This window comes from Cornus florida, unplaced genomic scaffold (assembly GCF_030987335.1).
Source record: "Cornus florida cultivar Cherokee Brave unplaced genomic scaffold, ASM3098733v1 CherokeeBrave_3.0.0_Hap2_Chr11, whole genome shotgun sequence".
Lineage (NCBI taxonomy): Eukaryota > Viridiplantae > Streptophyta > Magnoliopsida > Cornales > Cornaceae > Cornus > Cornus florida.
In genome coordinates this window covers 78,864,900-78,885,008 of record NW_026775581.1, presented here as the reverse complement: position 1 = coordinate 78,885,008, position 20,109 = coordinate 78,864,900, and the positions used below count along the sequence as shown (strand labels likewise).

Sequence of the window (20,109 nt, the reverse complement as noted above, 5' to 3'; positions counted from 1 at the left end):
TTGGTTAAATTCAAATTAATTCAGATTCAAATTTGAATTTACTACAAGAAATTAGGGTTTTAGGGACAGTCGAAACTATCCCTAAAAGCTCTGAAACCGTCCCTAAAAGTCAAATTGGTCCGTCACTAAAAGTAGTGTGACAAAAGATTTTTAGGGACGGTCAAAGTTGACCGTGACAAATAATTTAGACCTTTAGGAACAGTCCGAACTGTCCTAAATAACACCGTCCCTAAAATTTATTAGGGACGGTATATACTGTCACTAATAAAGTATAAATTAGGGACAGTTTTATAGACTGTCCCCAATACATATAGTATTAGGGACGGATGGACTGTCCCTAATACATTATTTTTTAATTATAATTATTGTATTAGGAACGGATAGACTGTCCCTAATACATTATTTTTAATTGTTTTTTTTTTAATGCTTGATTTGTGGGTTTAACCATTCCGGATACATTAATATTATTACATGCAAAACATAAACAAAATAGATCCACAATAACATTCAGAAAGCTATTACTAGCCATCAAACAAAATAAATCCACAATAAAATTTAAGATCCATAAAATTTCCAATTTCTAAACAAAAACAAAAAGCATCTGCTAGCACAAAAAATAATTCCATCATCTTCAAACAAGATGCAAAGTCATCAATATGTAGCCTAAAAAAGATAAAGAGTAGAAATCAACTAAAAGCTCCAAAATTTGTGTACCAAAATATTCAGCAAGAATGCTCAAATGTCTTTAATACTCAATTAACTAAAGAAAAGAAAATCAAATTGGTCATTCAGGTGGTTGTGGCAATGGTGCTGACTGCCGCTGAAAGATGAACAATTGAGCTTCCCTTCATAAGATGATTGTACTTGCAATCAAATCCATATTTGCAGCTCTTAGTGCTAATGAAATATTGGCATTCAGGTTGATTAGGTCGTTCAGGTAGATGAAGAACTGATGTAGACAACATATGCAACTGTCCACGGGAACCTGAATCACCTTGATTCTTGGAGTTGTAAATAACATTGGGTGCAAGAACACTACTAGAAGATGGCTCATGCTTCACTGATTGAAATTGTAAACATGAATTAGAAATACAATAAATGACACTTAAATTAACTAAAAAAAAAAGCCTCAATCCCAACTAATTACAGTAAGTGATAATTTTGTAGACTTCCAGAGATAATTGAACCAAACCATCCCCAATATATAATGTAATAATTAAACCTGCAGTTTCCTTTTACATCAAAATTGTTAAAGAAGACATAAGTATACTTCTAAATAGGTAGATCCTTACTGACTCCCTGGCGTAGACAAGAACCATGAAAAGAACTGCAACAATCCATTTTTGCTATATAAATCTGGTCTCATTGAGAATAAAGATAAGATACACATAAAGATGAATCAAATATCTGGATCATATAAAAATTTCACAAGGTAAATTGTAGAAGTGCTGGTACTCCAAAAACTGCCAATAATGTGACTCATCCAAGCAATAAATTTTGTTCCAGATTTAAAATAAATAAAAAAACATGGAACAAGATCAAATTTAAGTGAAATATAAATAGAACTTAAACATTAAGAACTGAAGGGACCAGCAAAGAAAACTATAAATGAAGGCTCCACGATAACTTTGTATTTTATAATGTTGAAGCAATTGCCAAGTAGACGAAAGTACAAACAATTCTTTTTCTGGAAAGAAGTACTAAGAGTTTTGTTTACATATGTAAAATTAAACAATAATGATAGCTGAGTAAACTTAAACTTATTTAACAGGAAACATTTCAATCACTCAATTGTTTTATAGGTGCCTATATGTTCAATAACACAAGGCAACAAAAAAGTGGGAGCAGGAGTTCTGGAGTGAAGTTAAGTTGACTACAACATCAACTGCACTTTGTTGGACCAAATATGAGGCAGCAAAACACATGCTAATACAAGGAGCACAACAAAAATATAAATACTAAGAAAATTGTGTAGTAAGACAAAGAAAATAAAAAAAAAAATTAGATCATTCAATTAGGGCTCATCCCAAATAAAAGGTTCTAAAGACCTGATTAAGGAAGATAAAAGCATAATAAGGGAACAATAATTGTTCTGAATTTATTTTCTGCCCTTCATTCTTAAAGTTTATTTCTAGAAGTATGCCTATCTTACAATATATAATAGGAAGATGATCTATTCCCAAATGTCACTCTGTGTTTATTCAAGAATGGTCCTAATCTATATATCAGAAAGTTAAAAGGCTATTAATTACAATACAACCTTAGCTATTTGACATTAGTACTCATTACATTTACATTTTTTAAATTCCGCAAATTATATATATATTTTTTTAACCAAAATAAACATTAGAGTTACATCAGAGTTACCAATAATAATTCTTAAACAAGTAATAGAAAAGCAAAATAGAGGGTAAACATCAAAGTCACCCTTTAATTCAGACTCTACAATCAAGGCAAAGAGATTGGCTGCCACATTTATCCCTTCTGGTGAAAGTAATATATTTTGACCAGTAGTACACAATGGCTGCGGATGAATGGCAAAACTTTGAGTTTATGAGCTGCTATTGGACAAGTAGAGGAAGAAAAATGTACTTAATAAAGCAACTGTCATATTGTTCAAACCTCATCTTACACCAATAATACTTGATAATATTTGCCCATAATAACAATCCTTCTAATGCAGAATGAGGATTTGAAAAAAAATAACCATCAAGCTACCCTACGATTCTTTCCAAATATACAGATAAATAAAGGAATGAAAGTGTTTTCAGAATTGCCATGCACATGTGACAAGATACTGAAAAAGTAATTAATGGAACATATAACCCAAGAAGTGCCGCCTAGGTATCTAATAAAATATCACGTGCCACCCAACTCCATGTCTCCTTTTCAGTGTAATTTACCATAAGAACTTTTTTAACTTCACACATCAAGCCAGCCAACAGGCTAAGAGTGCTAAAAGGGCTAAACATCAAGGTAAAGAGTTAACTTGTGTAAAATTGTGAACAAAATAAATTATGTCATAAAAGGACATTGTAATGTGAATGCAACTGTAATTAATAAAAAACATTAAATTAAAGATATATATTGAAGGGCCACAAGAGAATATTACAAAGCAAACCGTATAGATTTCAAGAGTTGGTCAAACATAAGGGAATTAGTTACAGTTGCTATTGACAGAAGTGCACGGCAACCATCAAGCATCTCACTGAACATAACAAAATAACATGTAAGACATCAAAGGACAAGTAAACACAGAAAGAGGGTTGGGACTATAGGAATACAACCTTTCATTTTTTCCACAATCAATTGCTTTTGAAATGGCATCAGGAGGATCAATCCACTAAATAATTCCACATAGCAGTTACCTAAGGTGCTGCTCTTGCATACGCCCATTATCTAGATTTAAAACATTATAATTAGTAATTATAGGAGACAATATATATTAATAACCATGTATATTTTATTTTGGATCCAATAGAGAAAAATCCCATACAATATGGGTATTGGTCACTTTCTAACTATTTTACAGGGCGTGGTATTAATTGTGGAGACCTAGACCTAGACGCTGTATGCAAATCTTTAAACCTGATAACTTCATAAATCTCAGCTTAAACCCTAAAAACGCATAATTTCATAAATTCGTCCTTCAATAGTGATCGAATAAAAAGTAATTGACGGATTGAAATCAATATAATAGCATATATATTATAAATAACACTGACGGTTGGATCATGAGAATATAATGTTTGAAGGGTGTTTTGACTGTTCAGGAGAAAATCAGGCGATCTAATTAAACAGAACATGCAATAGTGATTGAAAAGGAAACTTACAGATTAGGGTTTGGAAACCAAAGTCTTCAACCCAAAATTAAGACTTATAGATAAGTCTCTTTCTCTGTGTGTCGTCGCTGGCAAAGAGAGACCAATTTATGAGGAGGAGAAGAGGGATGAAGAGAGGGTGTTTCTTATTAATCCAAATGAGTCTTTGAAAGATAATACCTCACCAATTATCAATATGGATGATCATTTGAATGTGTTTCAAGAACACAACAAAGAGGCAAGCCTAACCATGATTGATTTTGTTTTCAAGACCGTGGATGAGAGGAACAATATCATCTCTTTTATTTCTTTTCAAGTCATTCTTTTGGAGGATGATTTTATTGTCATAAGTGGGACATTAAATGAGAAAAGTGAAAAGAGGGTCAATAAGGATGTTTCATATCCAGTTTTTGATTCATTTGATTAGTGAGTTGACCTAACGTCTTGCTAAAGACGTTAAACACTAGTATTCGTAGAGTTTCACAACTCTATTCCTCCCTCATTTCTTTTTATTTTTCATTCTTGTGTACATTCTTCCATCTATTTTTCAAATTTTCATTCTTGTTACCATCATTGGGGCTTAGCATAGGATTTTCTGCACTTTCAGTTCAAAATTAGGCATTTGGTGCCAATTCGATCGATCACAAGAGCACTTTCGATCGATCGAATTGTTCTTCGGTCGATCCAACTATGGATTCGATCGATCGAACTCCACTTGAGTCCCAACACTTAGAAAAATTTTGGACCTGCATCCAAATTCCAAAATGCATGCTCTCGGGATCTCCAAATTTTTGAAAGTTCAATCGATCGTAAACCATTTCGATCGATCGAACTATCTTTCGATCGATCCAACATGTGGTTCGATCGATCATGAGTCCCAACACTTAGAAAAAATTTCAGGCCTCATCCATTTTTCAAAAATGTATGCTCTCGGGACTTTTCAAAATTTTACATGTTCGATCGATCGAATTTCATCTCAGATCGATCACAGTTATGTTCGATCGATCGAACTTCATCTTCGATCGATCACAACTTTGCCCCTTTGACCCTTTCACTTTTTGACTTTTTCCTATTTCTATTTTTATTTTATTTTATTTTATTTTATTTCATTTAGTTACCTCTCTCTCTTGACTAAAAAAAAAAAGAAGTTTTTGGAAATTTGTTAAAAACACAAAAATATTTTTGTTAATTTTATTTTATTTTCAAAAATTCCCAAAAGATTTTTATTTTATTTTCATTTTTACTTTTATTTCCAAGCTTTATTTTTATTTTTATTTCAAATATTTAAAATTAAAAAAAAAAAATCAAATCCCAAAAACATTTTTTCTTTTATTTTATTTTATTTCCTTTTATCTTATTTCCAAAAATCCAAAAATATTTTGTTTAACTTTAATTTTTAATTTCGAAAAAAATATATATATATATATATCTTTGCATTCTTTATTTCCTTACATTTTTACTTCTTGCATTTGTATTTTTATTTTTATTCACTTGTCTTTTTATTTTTGTTTGTGTACATATTTGTTTTGTCTAAAAAAAATAAAAATAAAAAAAAGACGGTTTTTCAAAGAAGCATTCAGTTTTGCTAGAGACGTTAAACTTAGCACCCATTTTGCATATTTCTTACATTTTTCATTTTTCTTTGCATGTTTTCACATATATATTAAAAAAAAAAAAAAAAAAAAAAAAAAAAAAAAAAAGGATGAAAAACAAAAAGTAAGAAAATTTTGTATATACTTGCATTGTACATATTCTTTCCATTTTTTTTGCATTGTACATGTTCCTTTTCATTTCTTGCATTGCACATATTGTTTTTTATTTCTTACATTGAACATATTCTTTCATTACATTTTGCCTTATTTAATTTTCTTTTTTATATTTTGTTCATGCATTTTATTCTTTGTTTTTCTTGCATTTTGTATATACTTGCTTTCATTAAATGAAAAATATAAAAAGATTCATCATTGTGCCCTTATGTGTAGTCATGCATACTTTATACTTTAGTTAGGGCTTGATCTTATATCTCTCTTGCATCATATGTTACATTGCCTTAGAATGCTTGATTTGATTATTCTTATCCCATTTGATATTTGATGTGAGTTTGCTAACGTGGTTATTCAAGTAGGTTGTTGATTCTAAGTTTGGGGGAGACGTCTTTCGAATTGGATCATGACCGGGCTTCATGTCTACACCACCACGGTATACTCTTTCCACTTTTTTTCCATTGTTCTCATTGCACATTGAGGACAATGTGCGGTTTAAGTTTGGGGGTAAGGTGTCTTGTTGCATTCTACTTAAGATTTGAGCTTTAAATGCATGATTGAGATTTGAGATTGATGTTAGCTATGATTTTGATCTTTTGAGGACTATATTGCTTAAAATTTAAAAATTGCTTGACTTGAGAGTCCAATACTCCTTGTATGCCTTGAGGATGCCATTTAGGAGTAAATTTTTCAAAAGATTGATATCTTGCTTCCATTTGTGGTCCACATCATCCTGAATTTGTGATTGTTTTGAGATTCATTCTAAGATTCTACACTAGCACCGGTGCACACTAGCATTCATTTGTGGGGTACATGCTTTGTTGATTATTGAATTGGTTATATCCCAATTGGGCTAGTAGTGCATTGAAAGCTTTTATTCTTGATAAAGGTGGATAACAACCCCTTTTCATTGAGTAGTCGAGATTCTTGCCTCATTAAGCAGTGAACTTCTCGCGCCAAAAGGTGGAGGGCCCAAACTCTAGGTTAATAATTGATTATTTAAAAAAAAAAAAAAAAAGTTGCAAAAGTAATAAAAGTGAGGACTTCTCCCAAAAGGTGAGAAGTAGGAAATGATTAGATGGTTGTTGTCTTGATTTGTAGCCTAGTTGATTTGAGTTTGTAAGTCCGTAGGGGTGTCTTAATACCTAATGCCCAAAAGCCATCTGGTTTGGGAGTCATTGACCTAAAGCTCGCTACATGAATCTTCTAGAAAGCTTAAGAGATCAACAAATTGCACAATACTTCCATCTTTGATCCTCAATAAAAAATAAAATAAAATTTGAGTGAAAAGAATAAGCGCACCTAGAACAATAAAGCTTTAATAAAAGGTTCACTCTCTTATCTTGATGATTGGTACTAGATTTGTGTGCTAGTTTGAGGGTAAGGATGTGATTACTTCTCTAGTTGGCTAAGATAGCAACACACTTGATGCCGGACCTCTCACATGGATTCTAGACTTGTTTCGATTTTCATGATCATTTTCTTGATATGTGGAGGACCATACTTGCTTGCTTGATATTGAGATTTTGGGAGATTGCTTAGAAACGGTTGAAAAATTGCATACTTGAGGTAGTTTTCTCCCAATGCTTGTTTGCAATATTGGTGCCTCTTTTGAAAGAATGAGCTTAATGTTTGTGGATACCATTTCTGGAAACCCTCACGAGACTTTACTCGTCCACTAGGGGTAACCTAGGGGTTTAAAAGGCTTGTTGCATATGCTAAATGCAATCGTGTTCCCTACGAAAATGGTGTTATCATTTTACTTGCTTTCCAGTTTATACTTGTTTAGTTGTTCATTTCATTCCTTTACTTCTTAGTTCATTGCTAGAGACTAGCAATATTTAAGTTTGGGGGTGTGATGAGCGCTGAAAAGTGCGCATTTAAACCCGTTAAGCTTAAGCATTCTAGTACCTTTATCGATCTTACTTTGCTGTTTTAGACTTATTACGTGTTATTTATATTTTCAGGCACTAATCCCAAAATTGAGCTAACTTAGCCAAATAAGAGCTTAATTGAAGCAATCTTGAGATAAACCAAAGGAGGGAGCAAAGTGGAGAAAGAAATGAGCAAAAAGGAATTAAGTTGTGCAACTGAAAAGTTCGATCGATCGAACATCTATGATCGATCACAGTACTTCTCGATAGATCCAACCTTGGCCTTTGCTGAAATTCCAAGTTCGATCGATCAAACATCACCTTTGATCGATCGAACCCTATTTTGTCCTATTCAAATGATTGATCTTATCCAAAGCTGTACGCCTACCAACCACTTTTGTCCTTTTCCCCATAAATATCTTCGAAATATCTCAGCCTTGTCTTTATCCGGAGGAGTCAGACCACTTCGATCGATCCAAGATGCAGTTCGATCGATCGAACCCATCTTCGATCGATCCAAGTTAAGGTTCGATCGATCGAACTTCCTCCAGCGAGAAAAAGTTAAAATCCAGCTCATTTATTCCGTCCTTCACCCAATCATTGGGGAATATGCCTTGCACGACCACAGCTTATCATAGGGTGTATTTGACCTACCTATATAAGGAATATGATACACTTTTTGGAGAGGAGTCTAGAGTCTCTTGTCACACATTGAAAATCATCTTGGAGACTATTCTTGGAGAGGAAGAAGGGAGGAAGCTAGAGCACCATTGGAGGAGATCTTCACCAACAAGGAGCAGCCATGGAGTTAGCCCTTGAGGGTTATATCATCACTACCATGAGTGTCTAGACATCCTCTTGGGGCTAGAGTTAGCCCCAAGCATGCTTTCTATACTCTAATCTTGTGTATTATTGAGGGATTAGTGTTGTATGATATATCTTGATATTCATGTATATATAAATCTTGATTATTTCATGGTTTGTATGGTTTAATGCTTCCAATTGACTATTCTATTCTATCCATATGTCTATGTATGCTAGAGTAGGATATTCATGTGCTTATCTCTAGATTTAGTGTTTTTGATGCATGTCTATGTGTATTGATGCTATAGATCTAGAGATTATCAAGATGATATGCTTAATGAATGCTATTTTGGTTCATTTGATGGTTTATGCCTATTCTTGATGGTTTGTGCCTCTCCCCTAGTCTAGATAGCTTTATTTTCATGTTAGTCGTGTAGATTTAGTGTAGTGGTAGTGTAATATTAGATGGGAGGACAATCTACTCTTGATGTTTGATGTTCCATGCTTGTGAGTCCAAATGGCATATTCCTCTAATATTGTGTTGTATGTGGATTTTGAGCTTAATGAAGGATTAATGACTAGTTATGATATGTTGTATCTTTCACATGTGTTTAGACAATTTATTCATCTCCCAATAGATATTTTGTACCTCTCACATGATGTTTAGATAATGCATGTTTAACTAAATCATCCTTATGGATTGCTTGGACTATGAGCTTAATGAAAGGTTCAATTACTTGATTTGATATTTTGTTCTCTTCACATGATGTCTAGACAATATATTCCTCTACCAATAGATGTATTGTGGCCTCACACATGTTGATTGAGACAATTTGCACTTGTTGAGTCACTCTTACCAATTGAATGTCTTTTACACACACAACATTGTTGCAACACATTCATTTCCCTCATTAGTCGCTTGATTATGGTTTAGAATAGTATTGTTTGGTGGTGATCTCTACACCCCAAGACCTTTCCTTCTTACTTACTCTTTATCTTATTGCATTTTAATTAATTCTTTTCTAGAAGTAATCAACCAACCCAATTCTCTTTTGCAATCATTTGGTACGCTAGAGTCGAAGTTGAAATTCCAACACGTATAATCCCTTGGGACGATCCCTACTCACTCTTGCTACGTTAGTAGTGGTGTTGGTAGTGATTTTTATAAATTTAAATTTGACATAAAAGGCTTTTCTTGAACCACACATTCACTACATTTAGTTTGACGTATTGGAACGGCCGTCGTCACTTTGAATGATGGTGCTCGATCCTTAAGGTCTGGCATGAGGCCCTAGGAGCTTGGTTCTTCCTTTAAAATCAACTCTTCAAATTTCGATGTCTTATGCTCGAGCTTGAAGGCCAAGGCTCAAGCACCCTAAGGTTAGGCTCGAGCACCACTGAGTAAGGCTCGAACTCTGAAGGTACAAGACTCGAGCTTTGGTACTTGAATTCTTCCAAACTTCACCATTTAAGCTCTCAGCTTGCTTTGAATGACCGGCAACGACTCTGTAAGCTTTGATATCAGTCTTTTCATCATAAAGTCCCAATTTTAATCGTTTCTTTGGGAAAGTACCTGTGAACACACATTAAACATAAATCAGTCAAACAATGGATAGAAGTATCACTTTAGGCCTTAACATGCATATATTTAGGGGCTCGAATATGCAATATTCAGTGCTCATCAAGGGACTAATAAAGATGCGTTCCAACAGAACAACGGGTCAAGAGGGACAAGTGAAGATGTATTCCTAAGGAACAATGGATTTGAGAGGGACGAAAAAAAAAAAAGTGTGAAGGAACGAATTAAGAAAGCAATTTAATGTTGTACTATATATATCTTGCAATCACGGAGAAAAAGATACAAGATAGCAAAAGAAAACGAAAAGGAGTATCAAATTGATAAACTTTGTGTTGATTTTGTCATGGCCATATGAGAGGAATCTACTGATAAAAAAAATAAAAAATAAAAATCTTGTTGTGTGAAATATATGATTATGATGATGGAGGGCAATAAAGTTGTTGGGTGTGTATCAACGAGAAAAAATTTTTTAAAAAAAATGAAAAAATAATAATAAAATTGTGAAAAAAAAAATTGCAGAATGAAAGTATACAAGAAAAAGAAGGAAGAAAAGAAAAAATGCTTATTGAAGATGATACCATGTGATAGGATTTTGCTAAGAGGAGGAGGCTGTGAATGTTATTTGAAGCTAAAGCCAATGTATGCAATATATATAGACCTAGTAGTTTAGCAAGAAAGTCAAACTTTGATTTCCTATTCATGACAATTTTAAAAGATGAAAACGATTGGAAGAGTGGGAAAGAATATTCTGAAAATATATATATAAATTTTGGTCAAAATACCAACATTGATTGATCTTTTCCTATCCAAGTTTTGACCCAGTTTTGGTAATGCGCAGCCGACTTCAATCGGGACAATAAGAGGAGATTTTGCAATCCATGGAAAGAAGGTTAAGAGAGTAAAGAAGGAACCATGCACCTCTTTTGTTAAACTAATCAAGGAAAATTCAACTTTTCATGATAATAGCCCGTATATATATAGGACACAGACTCTAACTGGGTCAAAAAAAAAATTGATCAAGCCATACAACACTTCACACACACACACACACACACGTATATATAGGACGCAAACTCTAACTGGACACACACAAACGTATATATATAGGATGCAAACTCTAACTGGGACAAAAAAAAAAAAAAATTGATCAAGCCGTACAACACTTCAAAACTCGCTTTCCCATGCAAGACAATCATGCACGTCACCAAGTTCTGAAGTGGGGGCAATTTGTAGATGTCTAAAATTTGTGATGGTCTAATCACCGTCGAATTAATCAAGGAGTCAAACATTCTTGATTAATCAAATTTCTTGATTGCGGGTTCCATCAATGGACACGTGTTAAAATCTTAAAGGTTCGGACTTTTAAAGAAAAGTGCGGTTAAATTCAAATTAATTCAAATTTGAATTTGAATTTGAATTTATTTCCATAGAAAATGTAACAAATCTTTTATTTATGGAAAATTTGCATAATCATTGGGGAGTTTCCAAATCAAACGCCCCATTTTTGGCCTATAAATACAAGACCACCCTACACATTTCAGAGACACAGACAAACATACACAGACAGAGATACGAATAAAAGATCGAAGCTCGGAGTTTCTGAAGAAGAAGAACAAGCGTGCCAGATCTACGCCGTTCTTCATCAAAGGACTTCACTCACCGTTCGAGATCAAGCCCTGCCAGCCCTCATTCGAAGATCCATTTGAGCCTTCTTCAACTTTGAAGAACTCAAACAAAGTTCAACCACCGGTTCAAGATCACGCTCCCGATGCCCCTGTACCGATTTCCTAAGGAGATTTAATCAAAGGGGATTCTAGATTGTAAGAGAATCGTCAACAGAGAATTGTACTTATTTTTCTTGATATTTAATAAAATTATTGTTTGTTGCATTTATTTTCGTTTTTGAATTTTTGGATAAAAAATTTGTGTGTACAATATTAAAACAACAAAGAAATCTTACTAGTGTACCACATAAAATAAAAAATAAAAAAATTGTTTGGACATCTTTCGGAACGAAAGATTTTAGAAAATCATCTTAATTGTTTTAAAGTGTAGCTGACCTGATAGTATTATTAAAAACACCTTCACAAGTGTAGGATTAATTTAATATATCAATAAATTAGATAACTTGTTTTTTTATAAGAGCGATGATATATTCTTCGAAGATAGATAGAGAAATAGAATCGATTGCATCCATTAAATATATTAGATTCGATATTAAGTTAGATTTGATATTAAGTACTTTCTGGAAAGCAAATTCAATGCATCTATTGGATGTATGGAATTAAGAACACTATTTAATATATGTATGTGGTCAAATAATAGTAGAATGATTTCATTTGGTTGGAGCCTTGTTAACCAATTGAAGAGAAATTGTGGCATTCTAATAAGTAATGCATCAAAGATGGTCACAGATCTCATTATTACTAATTAGTTGAAGGGATGGATGATTATTCATAATAAACATCACCACTAATTAAAAGTTGACAGAACATGTCAATTATTGGAGCCTTGTTAACCAATTGAAGAGAAATTGTGGCATTCTAATAAGTAATGCATCAAAGATGGTCACAGATCTCATTATTACTAATTAGTTGAAGGGATGGATGATTATTCATAATAAACATCACCACTAATTAAAAGTTGACACAACATGTCAATTAGTCCCAACAATCACTAGTATAAAGTTGAGAAAGCATTACAATCAGCCCCATCATACTTGGTGCACATGGTGTCCAATCTAAGGTAAGAAATTTGAGTGAAATTCAAATTCCATCCATTCCGTAAGCATCAATTGTATATAGCTTGAGAATTGAGATAATATATTATGGAGAATGGAGTCTTTTCTTTCAATTGATCCACTTTGTGACATGATTTTGTGCCGACATTGACATTCTGTTTTTATGGAATTTAGAAATAGGAGAATGTTATCTGCTTGATTTGTCATTCAAAAAATACTTTTTTATTATTATTTTAAGAAAATTGCAAATCAAAAATTTATACAAAAACTCTACTTAATTTTTTGAAACTATTTTATGAAAATTCAAGTTATAAAAATATCTATTTTTTGATAAACTGTCTTTTATAATTATTTTAAAATACTTTTATGAATTATTTTATCAAAAAATACTTTTATAAGTTATTGAGAACTGTTTTTAAGTAACAAATCAAACAGACATTTAGTGTAGCAAATGTACTAATTTTGCCCTTCGATTATGAACCAGAGCTGAGCTTACACAGATGCAACTGTGCTAAAAATATGATTGTATACATGGCATGACTTTCAATTTAAAAAGAAAAGGAAAGAACTCTCATATATATATATATATATACACATGGTGGGGGACCCATAAATTGCAGGATGCCTATATATATAGTAAGTTTGTTTTGGGGTTTTGTTGCTGGAAGTGAAGGCATCCTGCAATTTATGGGTCCCTCACCATGTAAGTTATTATTATTATTATTATTATTATTTTATGGCAAAGTTCAAGTGGTGTCTCTTCTTTCTTTTCTAGCGAAAGTTGAAGGCTCAGGTACCCAATAAAACAAATGGTGTGTGTGAACCAAAAAAAAAAAAAAAAAACACACTCCCACACCCCATTACCCTAGTTCAACTAGCTTGAATATTTTGATTTCTCTCATAACCTTGGTTCATAATTGGACTTGATTAAAAATTAAACATTGATTATTTTAGTCCAAACAATCATCAAGATCATTATTGTCTTAATTCTACATGAATAGAATCCGCAATATGAATTTTTTCTCCTATTTTTTTCATTGCATGCTATTTCACTTGCTATGTTTAATTTAAAGAGTCATTTTTAGTAATCCATTCCATATTACTTTTGGACAACCTATTCACCTCTTTCCTTCTATTTCAAATTTACAACTAGTCTTCCTCAGTTTACCGGTGCGTCCCTACTCCCTAGGTATCCGGTATATGCTCACTAATGGGTAGCACCTATAGAAAACACACAGATCTGTGCCATTAATGAGTTTTTTTTGGATTTTTATTTTTCTCTGAATTTCCCTAATAAGTTCAATCTCTTGATGATTAACTTTAGACACAAAACGTATATCAAACTCATTAATTTGATTAATGTTATGTTCCAAAAAAAAAATAGTTCATTAAGAAGAAACAATTTTTCGCTATTCAACAAGTCTGTTAGACTCCGAGGCTTCAATATAAATTTCTCTATCAAATTCAGTTTTTTTACAAATATATATATATATATATATATATATATATATATATATATTAGAAGAATTAGACGACTAAAAAACTCACAAATTCATCATTAAAGGCATCAAAAGACAAATGATCACCACAAATAATATGTATTCAATAATTGTTTCATTGTCAGAATCATCAGTAAACAAGTAATAGTCTTGAGCTCCGCAGTTTTTCATGGGAGACCCAATTTCAATTTCCATACTTTTCCTCTAATCCATAATATAAAGTGTTTCAAAAACCAATATTCTAAATACCATTTTTATCAAACACATTCTTAAAAAATATCTCACTCACTACTTTCAATACTTTGAACAACTTGCTCTTATACCATGAAGGAGTCACACACCCACAACATGCCCTTCCCAATTGGCGGCTTGAATTTGGAATGCTTCTTGTGTTTGGGAGCACGGCGCCTTGGATTTAGAATTAAAAAATAAAAATAAAATAGTTTAATGTCTTCATTAAATTTTTTAAAATTCTAAATTCAAACGGTCAATTTAGTGCTTCCACACGTAATCAAGAAAAACAGTGAATATCTCTAACTTTAATTTGATTGATATAGTATGTGATACTTTTTAATTTGAGAGGAAGAGCATTGGTGATAATGGGCCTCTTTGTCCAGCCCACTGAACTAGCATGAATTTGCAGTTGGGCCTCCCAAGGTCTTGATCCCACCATTTTCAGGGTAGGCCTACAGGTTTGACCAGTATTAAGTGGAATGGGACCAGTGTAAAATGATCCACTTAAAGCCTTGAAGTGAATCATTGTTGGTCAAATCCATAAAGCCATACCTCCAACAACAACAACCAATTCAATGAAACAAGGGCCACAAAAACCATATGCTTACATCATTCCATCTACATCATCGACTAACCAAGATAAGATCAATTATTATCACATCGGTAACAAAAATAATCAGTTGGTAACAAAAATAATACAAAAGTTAGCCATTATAGTAGTAGTAAGTAGTTTTACCGGCTAGCTTAACCCGGAAATAGTCTGTAACAAAAATCAATCCACAAGTTAGCCATATAGTAGTAGGTTAGCCATAATAGTCTGTACCGGCTAGCTTAGCCTGGAAATTGTCTACAATCGTACCAAAAAAACTGTTATCGAATTCCACCATTATCAGACCCGGAGAGTTCAGAATATGGAAAGGGTTCCGGGTATCCCATCTCTTCGGAGAGATGACAACAGGTTCAGAGGTTTGGAACAAGGGACTTCAAACAAATGGAGATATGACCTGATTGCTTCATTCTGAAGTTGTAAAACCTTGTCCAAAAATAAAGGTTTCAAATGGATCATCGAATCTCTTGATGTCTTTACATCATTTTAGATACTTAAGAACTGCAGAAACTTCAATTTTATTTATAAAAAAAAAAATTAAATTAAATTAAATTAAATTCCCCAATTATGCCACAAGTTTTTTCATTAACAATTTGGATCAAGTTCAACATCTGTATTTAGATTGTTAGAATGTCTAAGGAGCTCGTGTTTTAACTGTCATGCTCAGTACTTGGAGAAAAGATCAGATTATTACCTAATTGATGGATCATATACATTCAACTGAGCACTCACTCAAATACCCATTCTCTAGTTTCTGAAAAGAGCTTGATGTGACGAGTTTTGGAGTCTCTCTCACATTAAAGATCTTGGATTTCTCAAGGGGGAGAACCCCACAGTTATTTAGGTCTTTTCAATGTTTAATTGCTCGCGACAGTGGGTATCAAAACCTGCCCAGGCAGCATATGCTCATGAAACTAGACTGAATCTCTAGGCATAATCTCCGTAAACAAAATTACAATTTGCTAATGATTCTACTCTTCGGTAGAGCATTGAAGTTCAGTATCGATTTTGATGATCCTAAAACATCCAAATGACTTCTTTAAAGGGAGGAACTTCGAATGATGGCAATGGACGAAGCGACTGTAGGTGCAGCAACCATGGCGGCAGTGGAAAAAATAGTGGTGGTGGGAGACAGCAATGTGTACTAATGACATTGTAGGCAACAAGATTAAAAAAAAAATACAGTATAACAATTAAAATAGTAAACGCAGCAATAGAAGAAATGGCAGTGGAATGGTAGTAGCAGCAGCCGCAACAAAAGGCAGAAGCTGAGGTTATTGTGGCAGACGTACTGGTAAGTTGTAACTATGGTGGGTCATCACTTCATCTAGGTGGTTGAGAACCTGTTCTAGGGAGTAACTGGTGAGTTTTTAAAGCTGTCGCTTGAAAAAACAGAAGATAAGCTTCATAAGTCATTTTCATGATTCCCGGAACCATCAATATCATAGTCGACTTGTGAAAGCATCATCTACAACTAATTCTTCAAAAAAAATAATTTTCATTAGAAAGACTTTTACAAGAATCCATCAATGGCCATGCCAACATAAGCAAAAATCCAGAAATAACCATGAGGGAATGAGTTTTACATTAGCAGTATTCAGATGATTATAGCACCTTAAATCATGCCAGCCCAGTACCACGAAAATCACACAAGCAGGCAAATCATGTATAGTTATGCAAAGCTCTAATAAGTTCACAGAAAAAACAAAATGCAGTACTCATTTTGGATATAGTGATCCATTGGTATAACGGATTTACACACTTTGCCGAACCACATAAAACCCCTTGCCTCCGTTCTCATTGTTTCTCTAATGGTACAATGGTTTAACCTTTTGAACTAAGGGCCTGCTTACTAACAGAAATGATTCCTGATTTCTGCTGTCAATTCCTAAAATTGAGAATCAAAAGTAAAAATCATGTTTAATAAAAAACTTTTACTTTTTAATTTTAAGAAAGTACTTTTTAATTTTGTGAAGGGAAAGTGAGAAATCCTCACTCTCTCTATTTTCTACATTGTTTGTAGAAATTACTTTCTCTACTGTAGCACTATTTATCCAAAATAAAAAATAAAATCTAACTTGCTATCTTTATCACTCATCTTCTCCACCCACCTCCTCCCACCATAGCCACTGCCACAGCCATCTCTCTTCTCTCTCATACACATCAAAAGCCGTCAACAATATATCCAAATCAACTTCAACCAGTCACAGAAAAAAGAAAAGAAAAAAAAAAAAACTGAAAGAGCAGACCCTCGCCGTCCACAACCACCACCATCATCGCCACATCCGAAATCTTCTTTGGTTTATGTTAGAACGCTCTCTCTCTCTCTCTACAAACACTCCCGATAAAAAGAAGTGAACAGAATCTTGAACTTGCAAGCTCCCCAGTTCTATATGCACTTTCCAGATGACAAAGTTTCGGTCGAAATAAAATGCTTCCCCTGTTCCTTCTAAATCAGGAATCAAGGTCTTGCAGTGATGATATATATATATATAGTTAGTATATAACATTGATTATCAATTTAGAAAACAAAATCAAAATTATAATTATTAAACTTGCTTTGTAATTTCTTGTTTTGAAATATTGAAAGCATGGTAAATTAGTAAACATATTTTTACTTTATATTTCAGATTCAGAAATGAAAATTATGATTTTACTTTTGGAGAAAGCAAAAATAAGATATTCGGCTGAAGACAGCTGCAAGCGAAGTTTACTAGTGTGGGATCCGAAAGGTCCATCACAGTTGCAATCTTTTATACCATGTAACATTAGATATATGTTGAAGAACAGCCTAATCACTACAGGCACTAACACAAGGGTCTGAAAGCTGGACCAAACCACTAAACTGCAAAAGGCAACTTCAATGGGGCACTAATCTCCTTCAGAAAATATTTACATGATCATCAAAGAATAAGAAAAAGGTCTTATTTTGATTATATTTAGTACACTGCAGTATCAGAAACACTATGATCTCATACTACTTACTAATCTGTCAGGAGAAGTATTATAGGATCTATTTATCGAAAAAAGAAACCAGTTTCATAGGACCAACCTTATCACGATCCATTCCCCAATATTAATAGGATAAAGTCAAGTTGACATCAAAATTTAGTCACAAATTCCCTGATTCCTATTCCAATTCCAAATTTCCAATCAATTAAGAATGTTCCTAAAGCCATTAATCCCTTCAATCTTCAATCACACACATACGCATGAAGGAAAAGATAAAGAATAAATAAGCATTAAAATTTCATAATTAGAAATGGTTCCTACATATGCATAAGTACTCTAAAACAACAACAAAAAAAAAACATATAGAGAACATAAAAATAGACTTTGGGGCATCCAAGATTCTTACTCTACTAAGATACATGATTGGGCACATTACGCAACAGCTGCTGCGAACCTCGAATCCCTAACATCAGCATTGAAACAGCCATAACTTGGCATCATATATAATACCTAACACCCAAACACCTCCAAAGATCAGCAGAAAACTGAGCACCAATTCAATCCACTCACCTCAATTCCCTTCATTCCCTTCCAAATCAATTCGACTGTGAATCGCTCTTCCTCCCATTTCCATCCCCTCCTCCTTCTCTCTCCTCCAACAACCTTCCAGCTTCTTCCTCATCCTGCTGAGCTTTCTTCTGCCCATCTTTTGCCTTCAAAGCCTGCAACTTCGAATGATTATAATATCCCACACCCAAAAAGGCCAACCCATATCCGAACAAGTTAATCGGAGTCACTGTATCCTTAATCACAGACCACGAAAACGCAATCAACAGCCAATCCTTCACCACCCCAGCCACATTCATAGTCAAAGCAGAGGTCTTCCCAACAAGCAAAAACACAGCCAAATTCAATGCGAATGCACAGAAAGAATTGGTACCAAAAATCACAAAATCGAAATGAAACCCAGAAGTCTCCTTCAAAACAGGGTATTCAACAAAAACCCATGGCACAAACAAGAACACCAAGCAACACGGAGCAACATAGTAAAGCGAAGTAATAGGATTCAATGTGATACCCTTTGATGTGAGCAAGATCTGAATCATCACCAACCGAGTCGCCTCGAATGCGACAGCACCCAATTGGAGAAACACCCCCCACGAATCGAATTTGGCCTCTCCGTAGGCAGCGATCGCAACCCCAATTGAGATCGACACCATGTTCGCCATTGTTTCCGATTTGAAGCCTTCTTTCTTGAAGAGAATTCCAATGGTATACACAGCGACGGGCATGAGGGCTTTGAGCATTTGAATGAAGGAGACGGAGAGGTAGATGTAGGCGGAGTTGGAGAGCCAGAGGCTGAGGGAATAGAGAGCTCCGATGGGGACGACGGAGGAGAAGTACAGGTCACGTGACATGGAGACGGGTTCGACGAGCGAGAAGACGCGGACGCAGAGGACGGCTAAGGTGGAGCAAAAGGCCATGTGGATCATGGTGAGAGAGATCGGGTACGGCCAGTTGTAGAGCTTGCGATCGAGGATATACTTGTTGTAGACGATGACGGTGAAGCTGAGGAAGATCCAGATGGCCACGTAGGTGTAGGAGAGGAGGATCTTCTTGATCACGCCGTCGGTGAGTGCGGACCCTTTGCCCATTGTGTGAGGACGAACGCAGAGGAGAGAGAAACAGATATATATATAGAGAGAGAAACAATGGTGGGTCTGTGAAATGGAGTTGGGTTGAGGAGGGTGTGCGTAGGATAAGCAGGAAGGGAGCGTTGGATTAGAGGTAGAGGAAGGAGTCAGAGCTTGTAAAGAGAGAGAGTTTTTCAGTATTCAGGCGTCTTTAGTTTAGAGAGAGAGGGATATGTTTATGTGGAAAAAGGGTACAGTTATAAGCAGAAGTAGTAGCTTACTGGGCGTTTGATGTTGGGCTTGGTCAAATATGGACCCACTAGAGAGGGAACTAATAATAATCTCCGTTTCTATAATAATTCTTTTTTCTTTGTTTTAAACGTTTTTTAATTAGTGTTTATTTACATGGAAGGATCAAAATAATGAACATACAAAGGAGTGGGATTGGAGTATTTTGAAATATTTAGGGCATGTTTGGGAAGTGTATTGTGATGTAGTGTACTGTTCTAACTTAGAACAGAATAAGTATTTTATAGTGTGATGTTTTGAAATGAGGACAAAACATGTTTGGTGTTCCAAGTTTGCTCTACCGAATCATGGAA

The 20,109-nt window shown here is 34.3% G+C and overlaps 2 protein-coding genes across 3 annotated transcripts; both read right to left on the bottom strand.

Annotated features, from left to right (window-relative positions):
• Nucleotides 1-522: 522 nt before the first annotated feature.
• Nucleotides 523-3,948, bottom strand: LOC132283991 (zinc finger CCCH domain-containing protein 34-like). 2 transcript variants are annotated; one of them, XR_009472176.1, is made up of 3 exons: nucleotides 3,834-3,948; nucleotides 3,288-3,399; nucleotides 523-3,208 (listed from the first exon to the last, which is right to left on the bottom strand). XR_009472176.1 is itself a non-coding variant. In XM_059786056.1 (3 exons), exons 2-3 carry the CDS (start codon nucleotides 3,394-3,396, stop codon nucleotides 789-791), a joined length of 381 nt encoding a protein of 126 aa, XP_059642039.1. In that variant the 5' UTR covers nucleotides 3,397-3,399; nucleotides 3,834-3,947; the 3' UTR covers nucleotides 523-788. The 2 variants fall into 2 exon arrangements, 1 of the variants encoding a protein (XP_059642039.1); XM_059786056.1 differs by having other exon boundaries at nucleotides 523-1,060; nucleotides 3,834-3,947.
• Nucleotides 3,949-18,146: 14,198 nt separating this feature from the next.
• LOC132284354 (probable sugar phosphate/phosphate translocator At4g32390) lies at nucleotides 18,147-19,754 on the bottom strand. Its single transcript, XM_059786451.1, has one exon. It carries the CDS (start codon nucleotides 19,526-19,528, stop codon nucleotides 18,470-18,472), a length of 1,059 nt encoding a protein of 352 aa, XP_059642434.1. The 5' UTR covers nucleotides 19,529-19,754; the 3' UTR covers nucleotides 18,147-18,469.
• Nucleotides 19,755-20,109: the final 355 nt, after the last annotated feature.

Bases quoted from the DNA above. Each gene is read 5' to 3' on its own strand.
- LOC132284354 (XM_059786451.1), bottom strand. From the start codon at position 19,528: ATGGGCAAAGGGTCCGCACTCACCGACGGCGTGATCAAGAAGATCCTC.
- LOC132283991 (XM_059786056.1), bottom strand. From the start codon at position 3,396: ATGGGCGTATGCAAGAGCAGCACCTTAGGTAACTGCTATGTGGAATTA. The intron at 1,061-3,287 runs GTTGTATTCCTA...AATTTCAATCAG, and splicing joins GATTGTGGAAAAAATGAAAG to TGAAGCATGAGCCATCTTCT.